A 17,947-nucleotide genomic window follows, 5' to 3' on the forward strand; every position below is an offset into this window, starting at 1 on the left:
TGTATAGCCTTTGGTTTGTGGTCTGGACACGAAATACAATTGTCCCTTAATAAATCGGCTGTTTTATCTATTTGTATTTTATAGTGTTTAGCAAGTTGGTAAAACCTGTGGTTGAATGTTTCTTTTAGCTATATGAGCAGCGTAACTTTTTATGGGTTATGAATGAAGAAATAAATGCTCTTGACACGCTGGTAGATACGTTCACAGCCAGGCGAGGATGAATCCTCATAATACCAGATATATGTGAGTCCCAACGCTGCTAAATTTCTCCACTTTTTTTTAAAATTTCACATTATTTTGCATGTCAAAGTGGACCTGTTGCTTCACTTGCTGCCTCCATTCTGCTGTTGGTGTCCCTTCACCTATAGTATAGTACAGTACAAGTATGATCAAATGTAGGAATTTTAACAGCGACTTTTTGCCATATATTTTTATGCCTCTGATTTCTGATGCATAACGAGTCTTGCATCTTCCCAGTTCTTGATTGCATTAGCTGAGGCCATATTTCTAATGTAAATTACATTAGCTCACGTTCACAGTTGTTCATAACCCAGTTACAGCTGTGAGCTGTGTGCACTGTATGTGAAGAGAGTGTAAACTGCGCTCTTGCCACATTCCTTTGGTGCACCAAAACTTGTCTCGCTGCCAGCTTTCACTCCTCACTGTCTTGCCGGGGTTTTTGTGTACATGCTTGTCAGCGTGTGAAAGAGAGCAGGGAGGTTGGCATGGGGAGGAGGCGTGTTCGAGGTGGAGGGTATGTCAGCTCATTAACCTCCATTCTTCCCGTAGCACAGCGCTGCATGTCACTGTGTAATTCTCATGTCGTTACTCCTCCCCCTCCACGCGTGCGCGGCGTACTAGAGGAAGAGCAGGGCAACCGGAGAAAGGGAGAAGGAGAGAAAGGTTCACGACAGAGGGCGGGAGGGCTTGACATGTTCCCTTTACAAATGCCCTGCTTGTACCTTGCAATCTAAAGCCCTGTCGTCTCCTTTCCTTCTCTGCTTTTGTCTTCTCTTTCTCTTCTTTTTTTCCTGTTCGCTGTCTCTCTCTTTCTCTCACTCTCTCTAACCACAGGCCCGGTACAGTGTGGGTGAGCGAGGGGTTAGGCTCCACACTGCCCCCTCTCCAGCCATCAATCCATCTAGGAAAAGACTACCCACTGCTGTGGTGAGATAGCCAAGCCCCCTTATTTTTTCCCTAGCCGGTTGATTTGGAAAAGTGTACCTCAAGGTTCTATCCTGGGCCCTGGTCAGTTCTGGAGGCTTTATGCTGAGATGAAATTGCTCTCCGTATTTATGTCGAGCTCCCTATGAGAACCTTCACATATATATTTTATACACAAATGTGTGAACACATATGTATCATTTATAGTGTCTCTATTCAAAGGCAACCATTTTACTGGAATCTATAAATCATGTCAGGAGTTTCTTAATTACGGTATGTGTGAAAACATGAAGAAGGTGCGAAATACGCCTCGGTAGTTGTTATGATCAAGTCACATGGTGATGTGTTATGTTATGATCAGGTCGCATCCAGAGAGACACATTAACTCTAAATAAAGTGCCTTTGACATGTTTAGAGTTTAACTTTACTTTTTATTTAAAGATCTCATGAGGCTCTTTATAACAAAAGCTGTCTTTTTGACAGAATATACCAAAGTTCTTTCTAACAGACCTTGTTTTTTTAATGCATAGCTTCATTTCATATGAAATGTTATCTGTTTACTTAACTCTGAGCTAATAAGTTGTTAGATATTGTTGCTGATAATCAATATTACTTCCCTATCTAGTCAAGTCAACGTGCTGTGTGTTAACCTGTCTATGTTGCGTTGCTTGTGCTATTCTAAAAGGTTGCTTGAAAGCGAACACAACACCACCTTATTGTCAGGTGTTCTCTTTGTATATTTGTTTTTTGTGCTAAATGTTTAAATCTGTGGCAACCACCATGAAAATAGATTGGTGCCTTTCCTACGCTCGTAATGATTTATTTTAGTCACTGACTGAACAGTCAAACTTTAGACTTTTTTTTTCTCCCTTTGCTCTTTATACTTCATTCTGTGCAGAGGCAAGAGAACAGTAGATCGCAATGAGATAACCAATTATATGCTAGAGGAAACCAGACTTTTTTTTTCCTGCAGCAGTTATCTGATGTTGTGGTGAGCAGAAGCAAAGGGCTGGGGTAATGTGACATTCACTCTGCCCTTTATCTTCTCTCATCACTGTTTACCCCAGTCAGTTAAAAGTGGCTTGTGCTCTGCATCCTCTCCTGCTGCCAGAGAAACCTCACTGACAAAGACTCACCTAGTGACATGCACATACTGTACGGACACGCATACTGTGCACACACATGCACAAACGTGCAAATACACATTCACACCACCACAGACAGCGAATGTCAGGTAGTCTGGTGGGATAACTACTTTCCTCTCGTTGTTAAGTATAGCAGTACAGTACTACAGCACCTGCTAGCTGCTAGTTGCATGTGATGCTGTTGTGCTTGATGCTAGGAAGGTGTTTCCCAGGACTGGTTAGCCGACAGGCCGTTGAAGGCTACCACAGTAAGCTGAGGGAGGCCGTGTGGGTGGCACCTTGGTCTGACATTTGAATTCTTCTGTTATACCTCTGCACATGCGCTTGCACGTGGCTCATTTCATGGCTGTGACCTCTTTTGCACTCTGATACATATACTGAACAGACAGACAGATACTAATCAAGGTTCATACAAGGGGTGGAAATCATTGAAAAGGATAAATGTTTAACGTATTGCTTTAAGGTTATTTTTCTCAAAACTGGTTGGAACTGCAGTTGAACTGCTTGCATAAGAAATCTATAAATACTAACCGCGTACTTTTCTAGATAGACAAATCATATAAATAACTTGTGAGAGCCTAAATAATTTTGTCTTTCAGCTAAAATGAAGACTGCTGGAGTTGGAACTGCCACTCCGAGTCTGAGCATGTTGTTACAGGTTGATCTGCCGGTCTTTTTCATGTTTACCCTCTGATGGAGCATTTAGTGGGACATGACAACGTGCTTGAAGTCGAAAAACAACTACTACACATCATGGTTGAAATAACGACCACATCTTTTAGTAGCTCCTGTAAAGTCTGCAAAAAAAAAATTCTTTTGTTTGTTTGTTTTTTTACAGGAGAGACCGCTAGCTTCTTCAGCAACTGAAAAGGATAGCAAGCATTAGTTAGCCAGGTAGTTGACTTGCTAACTGCTTGACTTGTTGTACACTCGTCGTCCCCCATAATACAGTTGTGGTTTACATACACTCATGATCAGGATGAACGTCCTGGTAATTTTTGGCTTTTAATGAGTTCTTGATGATTTCTAACTGTTCCTTTGATTGTACAGTACAGAATAATTGTGGACAGTATACATCTTTATTGACTATAAATTAGATTTTTTTTCTCAACCACAGAGGGTTAATGTATACATATAGCCCCCATACTATACGGCTAATTTTCCCAAGGCCCCAACCTCAACCCTGTTGAAGATTTGTAGACTGGGTCTGTGACAGGAAACCAACTAATTTAAATGAACTCTGCCAAGAAGAGCGGTCAAATTTCCAGTCGGAATTATGACAGAAGCTTGTTGATGTATACCAAAAGCATACGGTCGAGGTACAACTTGCTAAGGGACATTTGACCAAATATTAGTAGGGGTGTATATATGTATGTGAGCCTGCATGTATACTTGTAGAATTAAGAGAAAATCTAAAATGAGTTTGAACTTGTGCATGTCATTAAAGATGTGTACTGTACAATAATACCATTCTAGAAAAAGAAGAGTTCAAAGACATCATTCAAAGCCCAAAATTGCCATGACACTCATGCTCACAATGAGTGTATGCAAACCACAACGGTGCACAAACAAACCATACGTTGACCATGACGTTGACACAGTACAAACATGCTTCCTCGAACAAGGTGGTCCTTTGAGCGAATGCTTGCGGGTTTGTTTATAAAGAAAATCAGTTGGCTTTTGAGCTACAAACTTGCACCAAAGGACATAGTAAACAATAATACTCATGTAGACTGGGAAGTGAATTGATGCTGAGTAAGTACTAAGACTCAGAAAGTGCCTGGACAGTTGATTAAAAGAAGGATGGATCCATGCTTTCATGATCACACCAAATTCTGTGCCAACCACCGCTGGAGGCAACAAACCAGGCAATATTTGTCTACTCTTCTATTGTCAAATGGTCCGTGCAAATTGTAGCTACAGTTTCCTATTCTTAGGTGACCGTGTGGTCTTCTGCTGCTGTAGGCCATCTGCTTCAAAGTTGAGTAGGTTTCTGAAATAATCAGACTATGTTCAAAGTCACTTAAATCACCTTTCATCCCAATTCTGATGCTCAGTTTGAACTTCAGCTGGTCATTTTGACCACATCTACATGTCTAAATGCTTTGAGTTGCTGCCGTGTGATCGGCTGATAGGATATTTGTGTTAATGAGCAGTTGAACAGATGTAGTGGGTGAGTGTATGTAGCAACATTATCTCTATTTTGTTCTTCCTTGACTCCTGGAGGAATGATTTTCTCTGAAAGAAAGCACCACAGATGAGAGGCGTGAGAGAGAATAAGCAAAAAACCAAAACAATAAGAAAAATGTTTTTCTGAGAACTGACGCATTCTCAGATAAGCGTGAACTAAAATGAGATTTTCCACTTAAAAGCAGTGACACACTCATGATGGATACCTTTTGGCCACGACGGATCATTGCATAGGTTTAAATCTCGCTAATTCTGTGACACAGAAACTCTGCGGCTGGTGCACAGAAAGAGAGAGACGCAGAGGCTGGGGTGTTAGCACGAACGTATGGTAACGTAGGATATACCGAAGAGAAAGCTGAATCATGGTTAACCTCATTTCCCATACAGTAAGAATGAGTTAGCCTTCTCTAACAGTAAGCATAAGCTGAATAGCTGAATGTACGTAACATTTACCTATTTCTTTTTCTAACCTTAAAAAAACTACTTTATAGTTTTGCTAACCCTACGAAACATTACAAAAAGCATTGGCAATGACCCTAATGAGGTAACCAGATAAATTAAGCTTCCTGTATGTATAAAATGAGCAAAACATCTTAAAAATAGGAAATTCCCCAGTGCTTATGCTTAGCTCATTATGAACTTTTTTAAGATACAACAGTGGAAATGCAAGCACGAGGTACTGTAAGCTTCTATTTGACACAGCACGGTTATCTTATGTTTGGTTTTGCCTTGTGTACCTGCATTTGGAACAAAAAAAAAAAGATCTTATCTGACTTTTGAAAACAGAAAACAGGAAAAAAAGAAGCAAAACATAAAATTTCATTATATTCTCAAAATCTGTCAACCTGATATTTCCATTAGAAGGTGTGAACTACATTATCATCGCCGTTGAGATTTTTATCGTGCCGTAAACTCACCAAGTCACAGTGAACCCAAGTTCAGGGTGGAAACAAAGCCTTATTTAGCATCAACCAACCTGTCTCCCCACCCACCTCCACCCCCACCCTACCCCACCCTCCCCACTCCCCCCACACCCCTTCCTCCCCGCGCAGTCTCAATCTCCCTTCCCACCTCTCACCACCTTTGCTGCTAACTGTTATTTCTGTTTTGTGGTTGCTCCAGTACAACTGCAGAGTAGATGAATGGGAGCTTTGTGTGTGTCTGTGTGTGCGTGTGTGTGTGTGTGTTTGTACGTGTGTGAGTGTTTAAGTTGCTTCTGGTGGGAAGGGTTCATTGTGTTTCACTAGCACGTGTTGTTTGACTAGTTATGAGTTGATGGATTGCTTAATCAGTAACAATAAAGCCAAATATTTCTTAAACGGCAGCCGTGGGAGAGGTAAGCAAACATGTCTTGTGATGCTTCTGAAACTCTCCTTTGAGGAATGCAACACTAGAACAATTCGTGCTCTCCAGTCCTGTAAACAAATACTATGTAAGATGGCACCAAGCCAGATATAACTCCCAAAAAAATTCCATCAAAATCAGCTGAGATATACAAGAAGCTGCTCCGTGTGTTGTGTCAATATCTGACCATGCTCTGTGTGCTCCACTGACCAGAGCACAGTGTGTTCAGATAAACATAGCCTGAGCTTTGCATATGAAAATGAACCATGCAGGTGATAAAGGTGAGGGTACATAAGATGCGCGGCGTTGTGGATGTGACCCTAGTGGTGCTGCAGCTCACTCTGCACATGCACGTGTGGGTGTAGTGTGTTTAGTGTGTGTGTCTGTGTGCGCAGGATCAAACTCTCACACCCAGGAAGAGGCCCTGTTTCCCTTATCTAACGACAACAGAGCATGTGTCGCCATGGCCACAGGCTGTGCTTTTTATGGGCTTTGTGTGTCTTTGTGTGTATGTGTGTGTGTGTGTGCCATGTTCATTGTTTGCCTATGTTCATTGTTTGCTTGGGGCGTGGCGCAACACCAGAATTGTTACTATAGTGTCTTTTCTCTTCGCTGTTTCTCTCTCCTCCTCCTATGTAACTCTGAAAATCTACAGCACTTTCTTTCTTTCTTTCTTTCTTTCTTTCTTTCTTTCTTTCTTTCTTTCTTTCTTTCTTTCTTTCTGTCTTTCCTCTGCATCTGTTTCCCTCTACTTTTTTAGTCTTTCTGTCTGTCATCCTTTGTGGCTTTGAACCAGCACTGACAAGTCGGGCAACATCAAATCCAGAGCCACATTGTCTCAGGTTCAGGTTCCTACGGCTTAATTGAACAGAGGACTGGTGAGAGAGAGGGAGAGAGAGAGAGAGAGAGAGAGGAAGAGAGAGAGAGGGGGAGAGGGATGTAAAAAAGAAATAAAGAGAAGAGGGGGAAGATGAGGAAGAAGGGTGCTCAAACAGGCATACATATTGCATGAGCCCTCACCACCACCACCACCACACCCCTTTCTTCACAGAATAGCTGTGTACTGTTCTGGGCTTATTAATTCCACTCGGTGAGAGAATTATTTTTAGAGACTTGGTGTACTGGCAAAGGCTTTTAAAGTCACAAATATTACATATTCTGCTTATAGATTCTCTTTTATTAACTGAAAAAGTAAAAAAAAAAAAAGTTGTTTCGGGTTGTTCTTTAACATGATAATGTATGGGGGGGGGGGGGGGGGGTTCTATACAGTTTTTCCTTTCTGAATGCTTTTACATACATTACAAAGGTCTGTAGGGTGTTGATTGCATAAACGTGCAAAGTTGCCGCCGATATCTGATTGTATCTGCGGCCACTGGCGTTGTGCTGTGATATTTAATAAGGTGGTAAACCCCAGTGGGCGTAATGTTCTATGATAATGCAGTTCTCCTGTCATAATGAAAGAAATAATAGGGAAATCTCTCATGTTTGTCTATACTGTATAATTGGTTTGTTGTTATCTATACTTATACATATTTTAACAACATTAAAACTTTACAGCTGACATAGATCGTTCTAATGTTGTAAATCTATAAGTTTATTAAGTTTTGAGCAGTTTATTCTGTACCCATGGTTAGTAATGTATAATTTGATATAATGCATTGCATATGAAAGCTTAGTATGTCAGCTGAATGAGACATTTTCCCTTTAAAGTGTAGCTGGAAAAAGAGACAAGTAGCATAAAATTCCTCAAACTAATTATATCCCAGTATTTATTTATTTATTTATTTATATTCTTGTGACTGACCGGTGACACATGACCTATATATGTTGCTCATTTCTACTATGTGGGCTAAATGTTTAGTACTAAATAAAAGTTACATGCCATATGTGACGGGGGTTTCCTACTCTTTTTGACAAATGTACTGCCTCACACCATTTTCTGGAAGTGTCATTAACTTTCACTGGGAAGCCAGTTCAGATAATGCCATATGCTATTTAGCATATCCATGACATCACTGCACCGTATTTGCATTCTAGCTAGTTCAGCCAGCTGTTTGCGTCTCTCCTACTCTCTGTGCTGACATATACTGTATTTTCATACAGGCAAATTTCCAATAAAGCTCTTCTCATTTACATATTTCTGCTTATGAGACAATGGAACAAGTGTGAAATAATGACAGGAAGGTGACCAATTAAGACTCCCTCGTTAACAGGCAGCCGATTCCAAGATGCACTTCTGCACTGCTGAAATCCTGAGTTTTATAACCTTGACATCCTCTGACAAAAATTACCATACACTTATGTTACAGATAATGCCAATTTGGATATATTTACATGCAAAGTGATCACTTGAAAGGAAGTAAAATGGCTCAGCTGCGGTGCGGACGGTTGAATGTGCTACTGCCACTCAGCGAGCGCAAAGAGTTGTGCCTGCGGCAGAAAAGCAAGAGCTCGTGCTCATGGGGCAGCCCTGCAGCCCAGTAGTAACATAAATGTACTTATGTACTTTTCACAATTCCTGCAGCCCATAGAGACAGGCTTGTAATAAAATGCTTAATGAACCGAACTTGAAATAAACGCAGCCGCTAATATTAGCAAGCATGTGATTGTGTATTTGACATAATTACGTCCAGTTGTGTAAATTCAGCCAAATTGTTGTGATGCTTTGTAGCTTTTGACATTTTTCATTACTACAAGGTGATTTGTCTCTCTAATCACTGAGCAGTTTGGGCGTTACACAGACACCCAGAGCAGTTGAACTCCACCCCACCCTCTTCACAAACAGTCTCGTGTTGTCCGTCAATCAAACGCGATCCTCGGCGGACTCTGTAATTCTGCCTCCAATTCCGTCATCAGCTGTCTCAAAAATATAAGATAAAAGATCCCAGCATTGTATTGCCCCATTACCACTGTGTAAATATTACATGTTTTCCCTGGATATGCTAGTTAGCATTACTTCCACCTTGTGGCTTCATTATTTTTGAAACGCTCGATGATTGCACGGCATGACCTAGTTCTGGGACTCTGTCTCTCCGTCTCTCTCTGTCACTGTCTTTACTTTCTCACTTCTCTACCTAATTTACTCATTCTGTGTGTCTCTCTTTTTTTATGCCCTCTCTACAGCTCCACCTCATTTTCTTTTCACACTGAACCTGTCTACCTCCTTTTTTTGTCATTTATTCATTGTCTTTCTCCATTTACTGCCTCAGCATTGCCTTCATCCTTTCAGGCTGCCTCTGTTCTGCCTCTGTGTTACTCATCCTCCTTCTCTCCCATGTATGCATTCTTTATTTCTCAATTTGTCTCTCTTCCACAGCCTATTATTATTTTTCTCTGTTCTCACCCCCTCTCCTTCCCCCCTCTCTCGCTCTCTCTACCCCTCCCTTCTTCTCCATGTTTTTATTCCTCTCTACCAGCACCACGTGTGCCACGGAGGGAAACATCGCGAGCAGTGGTCCCTGCTGAACAATTACCATGCAAAGCAATCCAAATAGAGATGTTTGCCGAAAACAACATGTGTGTAATTACTGCTTAATGAGGCCCTTGTCTCAGGCAGAATGCCCAATTAGACTGCCGATGAGAAAGTGATGCCAAGGCCCGGTGAAGAAAGAGAGAAAAGATGGGGCAAAGAGGAGTAGGCAGGGAGACAGAGAAGTGGAAGTAAGGAGGTTGCAACATGGAGAAAAGGGTGTCGAGGATGAGAAACACGGGGGGAAAATGGAGCAAGGGGAACATGAGAAACTGTGAAAAAAGGAAGGATGTGGAAAGAAAGATGGAGAGACTGAGGGGAAAGGGGAAAGATGAAGAGAAAGGGGAATGAGAGAATTTCTGCGGTGTATATGTGGAGTAATGGCAGAGTTGATAGCATTGAGCCGAGGATAAATTGGCATATTAAGTGGGAGAGTGAGGAACTGCTAAGGAGAGCTATCAAAAGGAGCAAGAGGAAAGAGCTTTACATTGCAGTCTGTGGGCAGCCATGTTGAAGCACAAAATGGTTGACCTTTCTGGGCAGTTTGAGCCTTTTTTTGGTGAATATTGCATTATAGATGTAATTGGTGGAAATAAACATTATCTCACTTCATTTGTTCCTTCAGAGCAGGGCAGAAACAAACGCCGTCGAGGATTCGCTCTCGAAGAATTCACGTGGCAGAGTTAGCTGTAATGAGAGCCGTGGCGGCGTTCGCGGGGTTGAAAATGCCATTGTTCGCAGTCGCTTTTTATCCGAGAGAATCTTATTCTGAAAAAGCTCTCGGAATGGCTTTATGTCACCAGTGATATCAAAGTGGATTTCAATGGAATGAAATTGCTCAGTTAGGCGATGACAAGAGGCTTTCATGTGCGGAGTGAAGAGTTTATTGCAGCTATGTCACCAAGGTCAACATTAGTTTGGCCCTCTCAGCGAGCGGCAGTCACTTCCCGCCGCAGTTCGGTCAGATGATAGACACCGGCATGCTTGATTAAGCAAATTAGCAGTTTTAGCATGTGGCATTGAACAATTATCAGTTTAATGTGAAGATGAGATGTCAGGGTTTTTATTTTCCAGCTGCTGGTGCAGTGATGTTGGATTAATCATGTCAGGTGTGAACGAGGCTTAAATGCACCTCTTGTGTCAGTTTCATGTTTTCGTATGAATTTAATCATTAGAATAACCAAGTGAATCCTCGCCTGGGTTTCCACAGTATGCATCGTTAGCCAAGCATTGCCCCGAGGCAGGAACTCATTCCCCCGTCCTTTCTCCTACAATAATGTACAGTAATTTCTCTTTCTCACCACTCACACGCTCATTTGCTTCGACTTTTTCCTGTCTACAAGCGCAGATATTAGATTTCCCCCTCAGGAATTCTGCCCATTTCCGTCCATTAGTCTACTTATTTGGTCACTGTTTTTGAGCAGGTATATGTTATGATCCATTTGCGTCCACTCATATCCAGTGCGTGTCTATTTTTCAAGGCTTTGGCCGCTTTCGTTGCCGACACAAAGCAGACCACCCGAAATGAAAAGGGCCTCCCATATCTTCACATCTGAGGAATTTGACATGGAGCGCTGTGTAGTGTGATCGTGTTTTTTCTCCTGTCTGTTCCCGAGTCAACTGCGCAGTCATATTGCAAAGAACGGCCTCCATCAACAAACAAAAAAAGGGAGCTTTATTTGGCACATTGAGTTTCTACGTGTACGTGTGTTCACGTGCAACACTACCCGCTCCAGTCAAGGTTTTTTCTATTTGCCGCAAGTGCGCGGTGACAAACCTTGATGCCTTTGGAAGCCAAGAGCATTTCACAACGATGCTCTCCTTAACGTGGTCACAGCTTTTCAGTCACCTTGGCAGCACACAGGTTCCGTTACCGAGCCGTTTGTGGCGGCTGAATCTTATTTCCGCTTGAGCGAAAAACAGAATCCGTCTGTGGTTTTTTTCTTTATTCGTAGCGCACTCATAGTTGATCTCGATGGGGAATTTAGCTCAGTAACATGCTAGACATGAAGGCTAGCATGTTGCATGAAACTCTGAAATGGTGACCCAGTGTTGCTTCCCAGCATCCCCGTGGGTCAAAAGTAATTTGTTGTTATGTGAGTCCTAACCCCATGACAAGCAATGTTTTGGCACCTGCAGCAAGCGATCCTTCATTGCCTGATTAGCTCAAATCTAAAGACGCAGCATGCCCTCATTGTGCTACACACACACACCAACACACATGTGCAAGCCTCTAAGCCAGGCACACTTTACTACAGTAAGCACTCACAGATTCACCCGCACTCATTCTCTTTCTCGCACACACACAGCACAGCCCAGAGGGAAAAGCCCATCTCTCATCACTTTGCTCATGTAGCCTAATTACCGGCCCGCTGACGAAACAGTAATTACCCATGCTGCCATGCCACCACGAGGTTTAACCAAAGTGACAAAGTCATTAGTCTCACACTTCAGGCCACCCATAAAGAGCTTTTCCTCTTTAGTACCTCTTTCACAGACCCACCACCCTTTTTTTTAAAAAAAAAAAAAACCTCTTCTTGCATACAATGTTTATTTCTTTTTTTCTTTTTTCTGTTCACAGTTTGATGGTGACAACATGTACATGAATGACAATAACCAAGAGTTTCGGTCACCAAACCAGGTAAGATCGCCCACGTCTTTTCCTGTAAGCCCTGCAGACTTAAATAAATAAATGTCTGAGTAAGCTGATGTAACCCTTTAACAAGAAGAGTTTATGGATTGTTATGTTTGGGTGTAGACTGGAAAATGTGAAATGTACACATTTCTCAGTGAAGAAAAGTGGAAAATGGACAAACAAACCATGTGGTTAGCATGAGAGGAAAACACAAGTCAAAAGTGATGTGTCGCCTTTTTACCGCCACTGTTGTGGGCACATTTCCAAGTTATGCTCTTGTCTCTGTGGAAATTCTGAACATTAATAAAAAATGACTATGTCCACCAGTTTCTTTCTCATAGGCCTGCATCAGAAATATTTCCATCATTTGATGTGACAGTCAGTGTGTTTCACAAGGTTTCAGATCAGATTTAAATATTAAATATATGATTGGAAGGTTAGATTCTTAATAACTTAAAAGTTAAATTTTTTTATATCTATTTAACGTCTGATGGATTAATCCATAAGCCCTCACAGTTTTGGCAACATGTCAGCCCACTGAACCAGACAAAGCAGCAGTAATAGTTTACAATAACAAGCTAGTTGGATCTCTGGTCCCACTCTGGAGCATCATGGTCCCAGTCGCACATAGACTCAGTGAATAAGACAGGATCGGTGCTGAGTGCTCCCAGCTGGTAGATGGGAACACATGGCTGGACATATGGCAGAATTCAGAGCTCCAGGATTTGTTGATCCAGCAGCAAGGTCTTCATGTCCTGACAAAACACGATGAGGTGGAAGCTCCACATCAATTAGCGCTTTTCCAAATAAGTCAGGCCAAGGACAGCAGGATCCATACACACCTTCAATCACACACAGACATAGACACGCACACACTGTTTCATATAAACATACTCGTTTACTGTAAAAGGAAGTGACACGTTTTCTGACACAAAGTAATTCACAAGTTATAAGCTCACGTGCTTTCAGTCGTGTGAAAATCGTGCACTTTCTAATATGGGCAAAGCGCCGGTAACTGTGAAAGCACACTGAAATAATGCATTGCCCCCATAAGGATCAGCATAACCATCATGACTATTAAACCACTATCCCAAGATTAAGGGTCAGTTCACCCACTTTGCAAAACATATCTTTTTGCCTATTCCTTTATGATGCAGAGAGGCATTTTCCCGGATTTTTAAAAAGAGGAAGGCGCAATGAGGTCTAACAATTCGGACAGGATCCCACCACAATCTAGCTGCTGCTGGTAAAGATACACATGATACACTGATTGGCTTGCTTGAGGTGGAGGACTAGGTGCACAAAAGAGTCCACATGGGATAATAAAAGATGAGCAGTGAGATTTATAGTACACAGAGTGGAGACAGATTGATTTGAAGTAGACGGGCGAAAAGATGATTGGACTAGAGCAGTGATGTCAGCATTGAGTTTTACAACACGGGAAAGGGGAAGCGATGTGAAGAATAGACTAGCAGCCAAACACCTGGGAAATGGATAGATGTTCAAGATACATCTAAAACTTTTTCCTGGGTATTCCAGATAATCTAAGATTGATGCTTTAATCTGTTTTTCAAAGTTTGCTTTAAATTTTTTTTTAATCTTGTTTTGTAAATTGTGTAACTGACCCTTTAAAAGTTAATGTATTTATAACACCAACCCCTCCCAAAACATGCCTCTACTCTGACAGCCCTTTGAAGAAGTAAAGATCCGGCAAAATGCCCTCACTTTCTAAAAATGTGCTTAGTCTCACGATGTAACATTTAAATTGGGCCTTTTGATGAACAAGAACATATGTACGTGCTCTTAAACACACCCACATATATACCCATAAACCCGTACACACATGTTCTCATAAAAAACCCTCACACATGCATTCACACGCCATCATCCTATAGCCGTAAGATTGCCTTTCCTTTGATGTTGGGATTGAGTAACTATAGTGAGAGGTCGAGCAGGAGCTTTAGCAGCTTATTGTCTACTTACGGCGCACATCGGAGACCTCGACGTCCATCGTTGTTAGCTACATTTCCAAATCTGCCCTAATTATGTCACTTATATGCATTTGCTTGTGCTAATTGGGATAAATGTCCAGCTTTGTAGTTTCCCAGCTGCAGCGGTCATATGTCAATCACCAACACCCACTCCAGGTTTGCAGTGTTGTGTCAACAAATACCTTCTTAGTGGATAAGGCAATTTGGGCTTTTCAAAACATGTCAGTTGCAGCTCTGTCGGTGCTGTCAAATAGACTCTTACACACCAGTTCTGAATAGCACTCTGAACACAGAGTTCGCTGTTTGGTGCCTGATCCTTTAATAGAGAACATTAAACGTGAGATTTCAAAGAGGATGTGCACCTTTTGCTCAGGAGCTAATGGTTGCAAAGGGTTTTTAGCACATTTAATAAACTATATTATGCTAAAAAAAAAAACCAATAAAGGTGTGACCATTGTGTGAATTTTCTCTTTCCCTTGCACTCTCTCTTTTTTTTAAACAACCATCCACTACTATTTGCTGCTTTTGTCACCTAATAGATAATATCTTTAGGTCTTGGATTGATGATCAAGTAATACAAGCACAAAAAACATGATACATTGAGCTTTTTTGGGCTATTTTCTTACTAATAACAAAAATAATCATAAAAATGAACCCCTGCTGAGAACTACCTGACTGGCATTTTTCAATAGGGAAGTTTTCTTTAGTCTAACTACATAAAAGCTTCCCTTAACAATTTTGCGAGGGCTGTCCAAATCATTATATTTTAGCTGAGTTGTGTAGTATTTTATTCGTATACTGAGATTTCAGAAGAGGTTAACCCATGTATTTCTTCAAAGCCATAACATTCAGGGAATGTGTCTGCATTTTCTTTTTGCAAAATTCGTTCTGACCGCTCGCTGTGTATACAAGTCAATCATTTCCCAATTGACGCTTATGCATTAGCTGTGCGGCGGTTTGTTACATGTGGTTTTCTTTTGAAGTGAAATCAGGCAAATTAGAGGTTCAAGTATATGATACCGTATTTCCCGGACTACAAAGCGCACCTAAATATTAGCCGCACAAGCTAAAATCAGGGGAAAATCCTGTTTTGTACATACATTAGCCGCACCTGACCAAAAGCCGCAGGTGTTTCAATGTTGACTTATCATATGTAAGAGAATATGCACAAAGGGAATTGTCAGGAAAGAGATGGCTGTTTGGAGACATCACTTTTATTAATATTTTGAAAAACAAGTTATGGGTACATATTTGCACATGTAGTACACAGAGGTGTGGACTCGAGTCACATGACTTGGACTCGAGTCAGACTCGAGTCATTAATTTTATGACTTTAGACTTGACTTGAAAAAATGTTCTAAGACTTGTGACTTGACTTGGACTTTTACACCAATGACTTGGGACTTGAATTGGACTTGAACCGGTTTACTTGAAAAGACTTGATATTTTACCCCAAATATAAAATTTAACATGCATATTATATAGAGATTGAAAATGTGACGTCATTCACGGGTAGAACCGCAAAGGATTCTGGGAACTCGTGGCAAGAGGTACTAGCGCACGCAGGCTTTCAATTAAAATCAGTCACACAGCGATAAAAAGAAACACAAAAATGTCAAGAAGCTGTTGTATTATTAACTGCAATAGCCGGTCGCATGACAGCCACGGGAAGCCGACGGGTAAAGAGATCGGTTGTTATCGGATTACGTCGTTGAAGAGAAATTGTTCGAGCCATGTTTCCGAAGTGACAAAGACGCGACGGGTGGCCTGGATTGCAGCCATTCAAAGACCAAATATAACGTCCCAGAACACTCCAGCTCACAGGTTAGTCTGCTCCAAGCATTTACACAAAGGTCAGTCTGCTGTTGTAGTTAACATAATTGGTGATATAGGTTACAAGCAAGTCTGGCGCTGAACAGAAATGGTCGCGCTATGCTCCTTTGTTTATTGTGCATAAATAGTGAATTGTCCTGACACAATATTGCGTTTCGCTTCTGTTATTATGGTACATTGACAAAAACATATACTTTTATTCACAGGATAAAACAGGTTTTTTGTATCACTAATTGTCCAGTACGATTACAGCATACAGTATTATTGTCACTGCTACATTTCTGTGATGCTACCAGAAATTATTTCCACTACTAATTAATTACCGTTGAGCTCAAAGGTCCTATTAATAAACGGTTAAGGAATGTGTATTTATGACAACAATTTGTGAGACTGGTAAACTTATGATACGTACGATGGTCTTTCGTTCTACACGGTGCATTTCAAGGTCCTGCACCCATCCGTCGGTAAACTGTACCTGGGCTTGTTGCAGTGACCTGAAGTTACTAAACTTCATGAGTGTATGCACTCACTCCAAGAACCGTATGATTATAAATATGCATATAAATATGCTACGATGAGATAGCTGACTTCATCTAACTAGCAAATGTTTTCAAGGCTACGTTGGTGATGCAGTTTTTTTTTAAAAAGATATTTTTAAAAAAAATATCATTTATTTATGTATGATATTTTTGTCATGCGATTTTAAAGCCGGTCCTACAACCGCATCCAAGAATAACATGCAGCTTATCTCAGAACTGTCGGTGAAAATTATTCTTGGAGCTAGGTTTAATTGAGCTGCATTTTAAAGAGGTGCAATTTCACAATTTGTGTATATTTTCTAAGTTCACTATTTTGTCATGTGTTGAGAAAAACACAGATTAAAAAATTACATGGTCTAATATTTACATTTAGCATAACTGCAACATGCTTTTTTTCGTTTTTTTTTTAAAGACTCGAAAGGACTTGAAATTCAAAGTTTCAGACTTGTGACTTGACTCGGACTTTTACACCAGTGACTTGAGACTCGACTCTGACTTGCCTGACATTACTTGAGACTTGACTTGAGACTTGAGGATAAAGACTTGAGACTTACTTGAGACTTGCAAAACAATGACTTGGTCCCACCTCTGGTAGTACATAACAATAACCTACAGCACACCAGAACAATAGATTCGGCCTACCTTTTAGGCTCAGGTGCAGTGACACAGCTTTAACAAGAAGAAAAGTCAGTCATTCACCACCATCTTTCTCTTCTTCCTACGCACTAAAACCACCAAAGTCCTCTTCTCCAGTGTCGGATACAAACAGGCTCATGATGGCTTCGTCATCCACTCTTCTTCTCTCCTTCGTTGTCACTTTCAAAACCAAAGAAATCCTCATTGTCAGTGTCAGAGTCGAACACCCTCAGAAGGGCCGTGGCGGTGTCCTCCTCTCCATCATGCAGCAGTCCAGCCCTTCAAAATCCGTTGGTGATCGTGGATGTTTTCACACTTTTCCACGCTGTCAGAATCCACCGGTGGAGTTGGGCATAACTTGCTTTTTGGGCATAACTTGCAAGTTTATCGCCGCTCATCATCCACGACTCCCGCTGAACGCGTAGCGCTACTTTGAAGTTTGTTTTTCGCGCTACTTCGTACGGCACTACGTTGCCTGGCGGACGGACATGTGACTAACATACCACTCTTGAACCCCGATCCTTCCGCCAGGCAACGTAGTGCCGTACAACAGCGGAACACACAAAACAAATCGTCTTACGATATGACAAAAATCACGGACAATCCATAGAAAAGCCGCACCTGACTAAAAGCCGCAGGGTTCAAAGCTTGTGCAAAAAGTAGCGGCTTATAGCCCGACATTTACGGTAAATTTATATGATTTTCTGCGTCGGGTTGTAGCGGTGATTACTGTGTAATAAAGAAACCCAGATTAAATATATTCAGTATATTCGTAAACAATAATCACCAATCATAAGGAGTATATAACTTTTTAAAATGCTTTCCCTACTTTCTAAGATTAAACCAATCCCCAGCTGTGTGTGTAAAAAAAATATGGGCTTCCTGTTACTTCTTTTCTATTTATTCTGTGTGAATAGCACAGTAGAGACTGATATTCTTTGGTCTTGTCGACAATGCTCAGAAATACTCGACCCTCACAATTGGTAAAGCTTTTTGTGAAA

At 41.2% G+C, this 17,947-nt stretch overlaps 1 protein-coding gene across 5 annotated transcripts in view; it reads left to right on the forward strand.

Annotated features, from left to right (window-relative positions):
* LOC146644784 (TOX high mobility group box family member 2-like) overlaps window positions 1-17,947 on the forward strand; it is an 83,094-nt gene that overhangs the window by 27,059 nt on the left and 38,088 nt on the right. For 3 of the 5 annotated variants that reach the window (XM_085393639.1, XM_085393638.1, XM_085393641.1), the window contains 2 exons: window positions 1,075-1,167; window positions 11,894-11,953. In XM_085393639.1, the coding sequence (XP_085249765.1) occupies window positions 1,075-1,167; window positions 11,894-11,953 (153 nt within the window). The remainder of the gene's footprint in view (window positions 1-1,074; window positions 1,168-11,893; window positions 11,954-17,947) is intronic. The other 2 variants (XM_085393640.1, XM_085393642.1) reach the window with 1 other exon arrangement.

Source organism: Rhamphochromis longiceps, linkage group LG20 (assembly GCF_057381845.1).
Source record: "Rhamphochromis longiceps isolate RC_006_pf linkage group LG20, R_longiceps_female_GT1.1, whole genome shotgun sequence".
Classification (NCBI taxonomy): domain Eukaryota; kingdom Metazoa; phylum Chordata; class Actinopteri; order Cichliformes; family Cichlidae; genus Rhamphochromis; species Rhamphochromis longiceps.